Source organism: Salvelinus fontinalis, chromosome 33, assembly GCF_029448725.1.
Source record: "Salvelinus fontinalis isolate EN_2023a chromosome 33, ASM2944872v1, whole genome shotgun sequence".
Lineage (NCBI taxonomy): Eukaryota > Metazoa > Chordata > Actinopteri > Salmoniformes > Salmonidae > Salvelinus > Salvelinus fontinalis.
The window spans coordinates 50581108-50594050 of NC_074697.1; the positions used below are offsets into that span (position 1 = coordinate 50581108).

The 12943-nt window shown below is 42.6% G+C and overlaps 1 protein-coding gene across 2 annotated transcripts in view; it reads right to left on the reverse strand.

The window, feature by feature from the left end:
• Positions 1–12943, reverse strand: part of nyap2a (neuronal tyrosine-phosphorylated phosphoinositide-3-kinase adaptor 2a) — a 103350-nt gene that overhangs the window by 16331 nt on the left and 74076 nt on the right. For both annotated transcript variants that reach the window (XM_055896602.1, XM_055896601.1), the window contains exons 5-6: positions 7321–7521; positions 5824–5933 (exon numbers count right to left, since the gene is read on the reverse strand). In XM_055896602.1, the coding sequence (XP_055752577.1) occupies positions 5824–5933; positions 7321–7521 (311 nt within the window). The remainder of the gene's footprint in view (positions 1–5823; positions 5934–7320; positions 7522–12943) is intronic.

A 12943-nucleotide genomic window follows, 5' to 3' on the forward strand; every position in this document is an offset into this window, starting at 1 on the left:
CCCAATTAGAGAAAGCTGGTTTCTGTTGTCTCTGATTGGGAGCCATATTTAAGGTAGCCATAGGCTTTAGTTTGTTGTGGGGAATTGTCTATGTTGAACGTTTGTAGCCTGTGTGTGTGCACTACGTTTATAGCTTCACGGTCGTTTGTTGTTTTGTTAGGTTGTAAGTGTTTTGTTTCGTTTTGCCTTCTTCTATAATAAAAGGAAGATGGCTTATTTTCCACATGCTGCGTTTTGGTCCGTCTCACTCCCACACGAGCGTGACACTATGGAATACTGAAGTATAATTACAAGCATTTCATAAGTGTCAAAGGCTTTATTTGACAATTACATGAAGTTGATGCAAAGAGTCAATATTTGCAGTGTTGACCCATCTTTTTCAAGACGTCTGCAATCGGCCCCCGCATGCTGTCAATTAACTTCTGGGCCAAATCCTGACTGATGACAGCCCATTCTTCCAAAATCAATGCTTGGAGTTTGTCAGAATTTGTGTGTTTTTGTTTGTCCACCCGCCTCTTGAGGATTGATCACATGTTCTCAATGGGATTAAGGTCTGGGGAGTTTCCTGGCTCTGGACCCAAAATATCGATGTTTTGTTCCCGGAGCCACTTAGTTATCACTTTTGCCTTATGGCAAGGTGCTCCATCATGGTGGAAAAGACATTGTTCGTCACCAAACTGTTCCTGGATGGTTGGGAGAAGTTGCTCTCTGAGGTTGTGTTAGTACCAATCTTTATTCATGGCTGTGATCTTAGGCAAAATGTTGAGTGAGCCCACTCCCTTGGCTGAGAAGCAACCCCACACATGAGTGGTCTCAGGATGCTTTACTGTTGACATGACACAGGACTGATGGTAGTGCTCACCTTGTCTTCTCCGGACTAGCTTTTTTTCGGATGCCCCAAACAATCGGAAAGGGGATTCATCAGAGAAATTGACTTTACCCCAGTCCTCAGCAGTCCAATCCATGTACCTTTTGCAGAATATCAGTCTGTCCCTGATGTTTTTCCTGGAGAGAAGTGGCTTCTTTGCTGCCTTTCTTGACACCAGGCCATCCTCCAAAAGTCTTCGCCTCACTGTGCGTGCAAACGCACTCACACCTGCCTGCTGCCATTCCTGAGCAAGCTCTGTACTGGTGGTGCTCCGATCCCGCAGCTGAATCAACTTTAGGAGACGGTCCTGGAGCTTGCTGGACTTTCTTGGGTGCTCTGAAGCCTTCTTCACAACAATTTAACCAATCTCCTTGAAGTTCTTGATGATCCGATAAATGGTTGATTTAGGTGCAATCTTACTGGCAGCAATATCCTTGGCTGTGAAGCCCTTTTTGTGCAAAGCAATGATGACGGCACGTGTTTCCTTGCAGGTAACAATGGTTGACAGAGGAAGAACAATGATTCCAAGCAGCACCCTCCTTTCGAAGCTTCCAGTCTGTTATTTGAACTCAATTAGCATGACAGAGTGATCTCCTGCCTTGTCCTCGTCAATACTCACACCTGTGTTAACGAGAGAATCACGAACATGATGTCAGCTGGTACTTTTGTGGCAGGGCTGAAATGCAGTGGAAATGTTTTTGGGGGATTCAGTTCATTTGCATGGCAAAGAGGGACTTTGCAATTATTTGCAATTCATCTGATCACTCTTCATAACATTCTGGAGTATATGCAAGTTGCCATCATACAAACCGAGGCAGCAGACTTTGTGAAAATGTATATTTGTGTCATTCTCAAAACCTTTGGCCACGACTGTAGATAATACATTGAATGGCACACATGGTTGCATCTGTATCGTTGTTTCAAGTCCAATGCGCTGGAGCCGTTGTTACATTTGTATCATTTGAGGGGCGCACAACGAGCATGGTCATTCGTATAATTTTACTTCTCCTGCGAGAACCCTTTGCACAGGCAAGTCTGACGAGACTTAGCAATACCACAGCCTCTGCCAAAGAAACAAACGGAGCATGGCTTTGTGTTTGGGGTTGCACATTTTACAATGCCAAAAACCCAAAGACCTATTTTACTGGATCTACCAGAGTTTTTCTTTCTATTGGAGATTTGCAGGACGCTTATAAATGGGTCCATACAAACTAAACATGAGTAAGGAACTATGAAAATAGTTTAAATAAACCCTATTTATTCAAAGATTTTTTTTCTTTTACTTAAAATGGATTATTTGCAGTATGGATCAGATTACCACAAAATACGTTATTAGGAAAAGTTTAGGTGTGCGACAGACTGTTCTATCCCATCAAGGTGTGCCACGGTTAAGAAAAGGTTAGGAACCAATGGTCTAGGTTTATGTTATAGACAGAAGTAGAAAATAGTTGGTAGTGAGTGCTACTACTTTCCTAATGCTAAGGAAAGGTACAGACAGTGGTGTTTTTTGAATGAGACCACACGTCTATGATAATGTGTGTATTGTCTTGGTAGATGTGTTGGTTGTGAAGTGTGTATTGATTTTGTCTGAAAAGCCTACGTAGTCTACGTGTGTATAACACCATATGATGCATTGATATGTAAGACTGTCCTCCTTTCCATTAACAGTAAAACACAGTGTCATCGTTGACCAAGGCTTATATAACAGTAAATTCAAGTGTAGACATTACGGTAATCAAATATTCAATTATTCAGATAGGAAGTTTAAGCAGTATTTATCTATAGGTGAAACATGGCCCACTGCATGTTCATACACACAAATACACAAACATGCACACAGTAAGACATTCATTTGAAAACACACAGAACAACAAATGCGTTTTCAGCATTCTCACAATATATAGACAAGGACACAGACACAAAAAGGACACAGAAAGGGCGGAATGACAGAAGGATTTGACAAGGTTTTATTTTCTTGGCTTCTGTTTTGATTGGATGACTTTCAGTAGGATAGGCCTTCTGTTTTTAGTTAGACTACTTTTTCTATGAGCTGGGGAGTGCGAATGAAGAAAGCTGGGTAGCTTAGTTCTGATTCGTGCAAATGGTTGAGTGACCTGTCAGAGTGTGTGTGTGTGTGTGTGTGTGTGTGTGTGTGTGTGTGTGTGTGTGTGTGTGTGTGTGTGTGTGTGTGTGTGTGTGTGTGTGTGTGTGTGTGTGTGTGTGTGTGTGTGTGTGTGTGTGTGTGTTTGAGTGTGTTTGAGTGTGTGAGTGTGTGTGCATGTTGTTTGTGTATTGTGTGTGTAGTATGTCACTTCTGAAGTGTCATATGCTGCCTCCCCAGTAGAGAGATACATATGTATACATCAATGTGACATGTTCAAGAATGGTTGATCACTCATAAAGAGATATAAGAAAAGTAAAAACTTGTTCCATAACCAACAGCATACACAAACACATAGTGATCTTTTTTTTAAACTATTTTCTACTTTTTAGAATAAAAGTGAAGACATCAAAACTATAAAATAACACATATGGAATCATGTAGTAATCAAAAACTTATATTTTAGATGCTTGAAAGCAGCCACCCTTTGCCTTGATGATAGCTTTGCACAATCTTGGCGTTCTCTCAACCAGCTTCATGAGGTAGTCACTTGGAATGCTTTTCCAACAGTCTTGAAGGAGTTCTCAAATATGCTGAGCACTTGTTGGCTGCTTATCCTTCACTCTGCAGTCCAACTCACCCAAACCATCTCAATTGGGTTGAGGTCATGTGATTGTTTTCGGCCAAGTCATCTGATGCAGCACTCCATCACTCTCCTTCTTGATCAAAAACCTTGGCTTACACAGCCTGGAGGTGTGTTTTGGGTCATTGTCCTGTTGAAAAACAAATGATAGTGCCACTAAGCGCAAACCAGAGGGATGGCGTATTGCTGCAGAATGCTGTGGTAGCCATGCTGGTTAAGGGTGCCTTGAACTCTAAATAAATCACAGACAGACAGCAAAGCACCCCAACACCATCACACCTCCTCCTCAATGCTTCACGGTGGGAACCACACATGCAGAGATCATCCGTTCACCTACTCTGTGTCTCACAAAGACAAGGCGGTTGGAACCAAAAATCTCAAATTTGGACTAATCAGACCAAAGGACAGATTTCCACCGGTCTAATGTCCATTGCTCGTGTTTCTTGGCCCAACCAAGTCTCTTCTTCTTATTGGTGTCCTTTAGTAGTGGTTTCTTCACAACAATACAACCATGAAGGCCTGATTCACGCAGTCTCCTCTGAACAGTTGATGTTGAGATGTGTCTGTTACTTGAACTCTGTGAAGCATTTATTTGGGCTTCAATTTCTGAGGCTGGTAACTCTAATGAACTTATACTCTGCAGCAAATGCATTCCAGGTGACTACCTCATGAAGTTGGTTGAGAGAATGCCAAGAGTGTGCAAAGCTGTCATTAAGGCAAAGGACGGCTAAATATATTTTGAATTGTTTAACACTTTTTTGGTTACTATATGATTCCATATGTGGTTTTTTTTTCATAATTTGTCTTCACTGATTTCTTCGCTATGATTCTACAATGTAGAACATAGTAAAAATAAAGAAAAACCCTGGAATGAGTAGGTGTGTCCAAACTTTTAACTGGCACTGTATGTTGTGTATACATACAGTAGTGCGGAAAAGCATTTGGCCCCTTTCGGATTTTCAAATTTTTTGCATATTTGTTATTAGATTTTGTAATCAACCAAAACCTAATACTAGATAAAGGGAACCTGAGTGAACAAATAACACAACAATTACAACATTATTTAATTTATTTCATAAACAAAGTTATGCAACTGATCAACAATTACAGGAAGCTTTCTTTGCTGTCATTGCACTTAAGGTGGCACAAACAGTTATTGAGTGTAAGGGGGCAATTACTTTTTCACACAGGGGAATTGAGTGTTGCATAACTTTGTTAATTAAATAAATACAAATAATAGGTAGATTTATTGTTATTTTTAAACTTAGGTTCCCTTTATCTAATATTAGGTTTTGGTTGAAGATCTGATAGCATTCAGTATCAAAAGTATGCAAAAATAGAGAAAATCAGAAATGGGCAAATGCTTTTTCATGGCCCTGTATATTCATACATCAAACATGAAATGAGTCACGTTTGGTCCTTTTTAGAAGTAGAAACTGCACATCTGCTAGGGGTTTGGGAACTGACGGTGCTGCCAGGGAGAAAAGCAGGTAAAACGCTGGGTAAAAGACAGTTAGAACAGTTAAAATGCCAGGCATAGTTCAAAGTGCTGGTCAATGTACAGATTAAAGGGTCAGGTTATAGCACAGATGGTCATAGAGGTAAAAGAAAAGGGAAGATGGCAGGTGCCAGTTATGGACCAGATCGAAGTCCGGGTTAAGGGCCAGCTAAAGGCACAGGTGGAGGTAAGGTCAAAGGGCAGTGGTACGGTTCCAGTAAATTGGAAGTTTCAGTTAGTGTACAAAGGGAAGGGCTTAGCTGAAGTAAGTAAGGGCCAGCTAGATTAAGGAGGGCCAGGTAGGTATAGTGGTAAAAGTAAAAGGAGGAGGGAGGAAGAAAGCTTGCCCTGGCTCCTTGTCCTGAGATGGAAACAGATTATTATATCACTGAGGTTTGATGTCTGTATATATGAGTATACCAATCACCTTGAAATACCACAGGATGAAGATGTCTCCACAAACACAAAACACAAATAAGCAGAGTGCCCCTGGACGAATGCAATACAGACGAGACAAAACAGCTACATAGTGGTGGGACAGGGGACAGGGGGACGGGGCTACGGGGTGAGGAAAATACGATTTAGAGATGGGGTCAGACAGCCGACACACAGGTGAACACAGAGAGACAAGGGCATGACAAGGGCCCCACGTGGGCTCACAAGCACTTTCTTTCCAGCTTGGTCTCTTATTCTGTGGTGGCATGCGGCGGTACCTGACTATAGCCTGGCTGGGGCTCGAAGGGCTGGTGCTGGGGAGTACCGCACGGGGAAGGAACCCCCGATGTAGAGGCTGACCGGCCCAGTTTGCACACCGCTTTGGATTCTGTAGGGAGACATGCTCAGTCAGTTAGGATGTACAGTACGTTGTTGCGAGAGATGTTGTGAGGACCTGTGTTGTCAGGACCTATAGGCACATTTGCCCTGTCCTTCGTTTAGCTGTGCTTTAGCCTTCAAAAGGAGATAAAACCCAAATAATTAAACACAATTCTTTCGGTTAGCTAACCTTGACTGCTCTGTCCTAAGCACCTGCGTTTTATTAGCTTCATCTCAGTTGCACTGAATGTCAGAACTGCATAGTGGTCACACAAGTTGCATTTCAGTTGCCAATGACTTTAACCAACTCAACAGTAAATTCAAGAAGAGATCAATCTTAATGTACAGTGCATTCGGAAAGTATTAAGAATCCTTTCGTTTTTCCAAATGTTGTTATGAAGTTACAGGCTTATTCTAAAATGAATTTTTCTTTACATTTCCTCATCAGCAGCAGGGACTGGGAGACTTGTCAGGATCTAGGGAAAGATGAACAGAGCCAAGTACACAGAGATCCTTGATGAAAACCTGCTCCAGAGCGCTCAGGACCTTAGACTGGGGTGAAGGTTCACCTTCCAACAGGACAACGACCCTAAGCAAACTGCCAAGACAACGCAGGAGTGACTTCGGGATAAGTCTATGAATGTCCTTGAGTGGCCCAGCCAGAGCCCGGACTTGAACCCGATCAAACGTCTCTGGAGAGACCTGAAAATTGCTGTGCATCGACGCTCCCCATCCAACCTGAGAGAGCTTGAGAGGATCTGCAGAGAAGAATGGGAGAAACTCCCCAAATACAGGTGTGCCAAGCATCATACCCAAGAAGACTCAAAGGTGCTTCAAAAAAGTACTGAGTAAAGGGTCTGAATAGTTATGTAAATTTGATATTTCATTAAAAAAATTCTAAAAACCTGTTTTTGTTTTGTCATTATGGGGTATTGTGCATATATTGATGAGGGAATTTAAAAAAAAATACATTTTAGACTAAATCTGCAACGTCACAAATTGTCAACCGGTCTGAATCCTTTCCCAATGCACTGTATCAAGGATTCTGAGCCACATTTTGTACACATTAAAATTTAAAGAAGTAACATTCATTTCTTTCACCATATCTGAATTATTTAGCCTACCTTGATATAATGCATTTTTTCTGTAAAAAGCCTACTTATAATTCTCAGATGTCATGCCAATACATTTTGTAGACACATTTCATGTGCCTTCTAAATTATTAGCTCTTAGCAATCGAACACTATGGGCTCCAACATTGGAAGTCAAATCATTTTGAACTATTTCCATCTAAAACACATTAATTCAAAACCAATCAATTAATAGAAACATTCTCTTCCACATTCATTTCTGTAATTAAAAACAATTTGTGTGTAACTCCAGGCAGAAGCCCTCACCTGTGACCCCACTCCCCAGCATCATGGTGGGGCTGACAGAAGAGCGTCCCAGGCGGCTGGGCATGGCAGTGGGGTTGGATGAATGTCCGGAGGGCCCATCCCACTCCTGGGATTTGGGAGACTCCTGGCTGCCTCCGTGGTGAGCTTTGCTCTCGTGCCTGGATAGAGGTTCTGTACTGTGGCTCCTGGTCTTGGCCTCACCTGGGAGGGAGAGGGTTGTTTTCAAAAGGCTATCACATTTAGTAAATGCTTATACGCAATCTATATGCACGCTGCCACCACTACACTAAAACCTCTGGACTCGGTGTACCACAGTCCCCTTCCTGTTATTACTGAAACCAGACCACCATCTACTGTGGCCTGGTTTCCATTGCTGCTTAATGCAGTTTTACAGGAACTCCCTACAGTTGCATTTACACAGACAGCCCAATTCCGATCTTTTCCCCAAATATTGTAGAAAGAGCTGTCAAAAGACCAATACGTGGGAATAAAACCAGAATTTGGCTGCCTTTTTAAGCACAGCATACCTGTCACTCATCCCTTCTTAATTGGAGGCATACCACCTGTGTTTATACTACCAAACTAAGAACCTAATTCAGATTTGTATCCAATTTTACTCAGATTTACATGTGGCCCATATCAAAGTTGCGCATTTACACTGATGCAGCCTCTGAAGTAGCATACAGATGGAATGCTCATTTTCTGTCACTGTTCCTTTACATTTTGGGTGCTTGTCGTGGTAGCGGCAGGTCATATGCAAAAAAAAGCCAATTCACAGCCCAAAAAACTCTGATCTGAGGGTCCAGACTGAGGTCACATATGGAACATAAGAATTGTATCAGGATTGAGATCTGGGAGGACAAAACATGTTTCATGAGCATGGCCTTATTTCTATTACTGCATATTGGATGACTCTCATTCATATTCAATTCACCCAGTTCACGTGGTACTTTAATTTCCCCTATGCTCATGAGGTTGCTACAACCTAGCCGATGAATGAAAGTTTACAACGTAGGTTCGAGAGACACATTTGAGGTGATAGAAAGTGACATTCAATACCGCCTTGCAAACTCTTGCCTGCATCTAGCTGCTATAGGGTGTAATCATGAGTCCAACAGTTGCAGTTTGTTATGTTTAAGAGAAAAAAAAATCTACAGAATCAGCGGAATGACTACACCTTTGATCACGCGTAGAGTTCACTCTCATAACAGCCACACTGTATTTGCTTGTGGACTTTAATGCACAACAAATCAAAAGCTTACCTTGACTTGGGAGAGTTCCAGTGTTGTGTTGGAAAGTCATGGCCAGCTAGCTAACATAGCATCCCTCTGTTTGAGCAGGGTGTTTCAGTAGGCTTGGCTAGCTAGCTGCATTTGCTAGTTAGGGAAGTGAAACTGAGAGTGAAAAAAATGACAATCTCTCCCTCTCTATTTCTCTCTTGCTTCTCCTTCGTTTTGGAAGAAATTAATTTGTTTAAAACTGTTCCACTATTGTCTTCCTCTCTCTTTGAGTCAACTACTCACCACCTTTTATTCACCGTAGTGCTAGCTAGCTGTAGCGCATGCTGTCAGTGCTAGATGAATTATCTGATACTTTGATTGGGTGGACAACATGTCAGTTCATCCTGCAAGACCTCTGATAGGCTAGAGGACAACCTCCGGAAGTTGTCATAATTACTCTGTAAGTCTATGGGAGGGAGTGAACACCATGAGCCTCCTAGGTTTTGTATTGAATTTGTACCGAGAGGAGGACGGAATCTTAGTTGTCCTCCGGCTACACCATGGTGCTATCCTACAGAGTGCTGTTGAGGCTACTGTAGACCTTTGCAAAATAGTGTGTTTTAATCAGTTATTTGGTGATGTGATTATATTTAGTATAGTATTATCTAAAAAGTTTTACTTTTAAAATGTTTTACAATTAAACATTTTATGAAATTCACTGAGGAGGATGGTTCTCCCATTCCTCCTCTGAAGAGCCTCCACTGAGATCCACATTTGGAAATGGAAGTCAAAAGATTAGATTGCATATTTATTTTGCCTGTTCACCCATTTCACCTGTTCACCCATTAGTGGAAAGATCAGATAGGTATCAGATAAGGAACTAATTAGCATAAGATCTGAATTGGGCTTCCTGTGTAAACACAGCCATTGACTTGCTCACAGAACTGGCTTCTTCTTGATGTCCCCCGTACCTCATCATGATTAGGGAAAACTGCATTCGATTATATATATATATATATATATCAGACATGGAATGAACTCCAGGAAGAATTGGACAAAGCTATCCCCCTAAGGTTGTTTTAATGCCATGATTATTTGATTGATTATGTGTATTTTGGTATTTGCTTCCCTGGTGTATACATTATATTTGATGTGTGTGTTTTGTATTTTATATGTTGTGCATGGGTCATTTGAATAAGAGACCCGAGTCTCTCAATATGACTTCCCTGTCTAAGCAAAGGTTCATATTTACTTCCATAGTGTATTTATTTTGTATTGATGTATGTGTTTATTATGTTGTATGTCGTGCAGGGGTCACTAAAAAAAACAGCAGCATGAGTTTCAATATGACATCCCTGACTAAATAAATGTTAAATCACCCCCCAAATAAATACAAATACAAATGTATGTAGATAAGAAAGGATCAGATCTTCAATCAGGGCTCCACTCCAATCCTCTCAGATCAACACAGAACAGGTCCCTAGGGAGTCCTTGGCTCTTTCGGGATGTTAAGATACTGCAGTATGATATGACCACGGGGTGTCACTACAGAGCTGAATACTGTTGGGTGCAGAGGTGTGTAGCAAGGAAGGGAGGAGGCCATACTTCCAAAAATGTTGCAGATAAGGTTGTCTACATTGTGCCAAGAGGATGCTACAGCAAAGCCAGATGGCCTATTATCTCTGTACAACCCCTCAGGTTGTATGGTCTAGCACCCTACACCAGCGAGATCATGGTGTCGTGTTCTGGTCATCCCTTCTCTTCTACACTGTCCATTTCTGCATGCTTATTCTACTCATGCTTTCTCCTTTCTCCGCCCGCCCACACGTCCTCATCCCTCTCTTCCTGTCCTCTGCTGGGCGGCTGGGCTGTCTTTTTAAACCCTGCAACCTGCGCTCACAGCCTGTCCATTTGCCACCACATTCATCACGTCCTTCATGTGCTCTAAAGGCATTAAGGAAATTGCTTTGCTAGCAGATGAAAGCTTTTTTCAATTATATTCACTGGCAAGTGTATGAGCCGTAATAACCTTCTTGAGCACGGTCCATTTGCCAGCCAGAGCAGAGAAAAAAGAGAGAGAGAGAGAGAGAGAGAGAGAGAGAGAGAGAGAGAGAGAGAGAGAGAGAGAGAGAGAGAGAGAGAGAGAGAGAGAGAGAGAGAGAGAGAGAGAGAGAGAGAGAGAGAGAGAGAGGAGAGGAGAGAGAGAGAGAGAGAGAGAGAGAGAGATGAGAGACAGAGAGGAGAGAGAGAGAGAGAGAGAGAGAGAGAGAGAGAGAGAGAGAGAGAGAGAGAGGAGAGAGAGAGGAGAGAGGAGAGGAGAGAGAGAGAGAGAGAGAGAGAGAGAGAGAGAGAGAGAGAGAGAGAGAGAGAGAGAGAGTGTTTTCGTGTTGCTATGTCGCCCTGTAGCACTCACATCTCTAGTCAGGAAAATGCCTTGAAAGGCTGGTGAGCTCACATCAACACCATCATCGCAAACACCCTGGAACTACTCCAATTCGCATACTGCTCCAACAGAGCCACAGATGATGTAATCTCTATTGCACTCCACACTGCCCTTTCCCACCTGGACAAAAGAAACACCTACATGAGAATGCAGTTCATTGAGCACCTTGGCATTCTTGGGCACAGGGACTATGGTGGTCTGCTTGAAACATGTAGGTATTGCAGACTAGGTCAAGGAGAGGTTGAAAAACACAAAATAGCACAATTGGTCAGGTGCGTGTGTGTGTGTGATCTGCATCATGATAGGACTATGGGAGAAGTAGTGTTTCACAGAAGTTCTGGGCTCCCGAGTGGTCTAAGCTACTGCATCGCAGTTGTCTAAGGTACTGCATCCCAGTGCTAGATGTGCCACTAGAGATGCTGGTTCGAGTCCAGGCTCTGTCGCAGCTGGCCGCGACTGGGAGACCCATGGAGTGGCAGACAATTGGCCGCGCGTCGTCCGGGTTAGGGGAGGGTTTGTCCGGCAGGAATGTTCTTGTCCCATCGCACCCTAACGACTCCTGTGGCGGGTCGGGTGCAGGTGTACGGTGTTTGCTCCGACACATTGGTGCGGCTGGCTTCCGGGTTAAGCGGGCATTGTGTCAAGAAGCAGTGCGGCTTGGCTGGGTTGTGTTTTGGAGGACGCACGGCCCTCGACCTTCACCTCTCCCGAGTCCATACGGGAGTTGCAGCGATGAGACAAGACTGACGACCAATTGGATACCACGAAATTGGGGACAAAACGGGGTAAAAGTAAAAAATATAAATATATTTCAGTTCTGGGCTCATGCTAATTCTCCTTGCTGGACACACACTGACTGACAGCGTCTGTGCACACACACACCACCCGTTGGTCTTGCCTCCTCCATGCTCCCTCAATTCCACAGCAGAAAATATACACACTATACACACACATACACATGGATTTCATGTTGTAAGATATGTGATAGTATAGTAGTGGCCTGAGGGCACATACTTAATACAGTTGAAGTCGGAAGTTTACATACACTTAGGTTGGAGTCATTAAAACTTGTTTTTCAACCCCTCCACAAATTTCTTGTTAACAACCTATAGTTTTGGCAAGTCGGTTAGGACATCTGCTTTGTGCATGACACAAGTAAGTTTTCCAACAATTGTTTACAGACAGATTATTTCACTTATAATTCACTGTATCACAATTCCAGTGGGTCAGAAGTTTACATACACTTAGATGACTGTGCCTTTAAACAGCTTGGAAAATTGCATAATATTATGTCATGGATTTAGAAGCGTCTGATAGGCTAATTTACATAATTTGAGTCAATTGAAGGTGTACCTGTGGATGTATTTCAAGGCCTACCTTCAAACTCAGTGCCTCTTTACTTGACATGATGGGAAAATCAAAATAAATCAGCCAAGACCTCAGAAAAAAAAATTGTAGACCTCCACAAGTCTGGTTCATCCTTGGGAGAAATGTCCAAATGCCTGAAGGTACCACGTTCATCTGTATAAATAATAGTACACAAGTATAAACACCATGGGACCACGCAGCCGTCATACCGCTCAGGAAGGAGAAGCGTTCTGTCTCCTAGAGATGAACGTACTTTGGTGCGAAAAGTGCAAATCAATCCCAGAACAACAGCAAAGGACCTTGTGAAGATGCTGGAGGAAACAGGTACAAAAGTATATATATCCACAGTAAAACAAGTCCTGTATCGACGTAACCTGAAAGGCCGCTCAGCAAGGAAGAAGCCACTGCTCAAAAAACGGCATTAAAAAAAGCCAGACTACGGTTTGCAGCTGCACATTGAGACAAAGATCGTACTTTTTGGAGAAATGTCCTCTGGTCTGATGAAACAAAAATAGAACTGTTTGGCCATAATGACCATTGTTATGTTTGGAGGAAAAAGGGGGAGGCTTGCAAGCCTTACACCATCCCAACC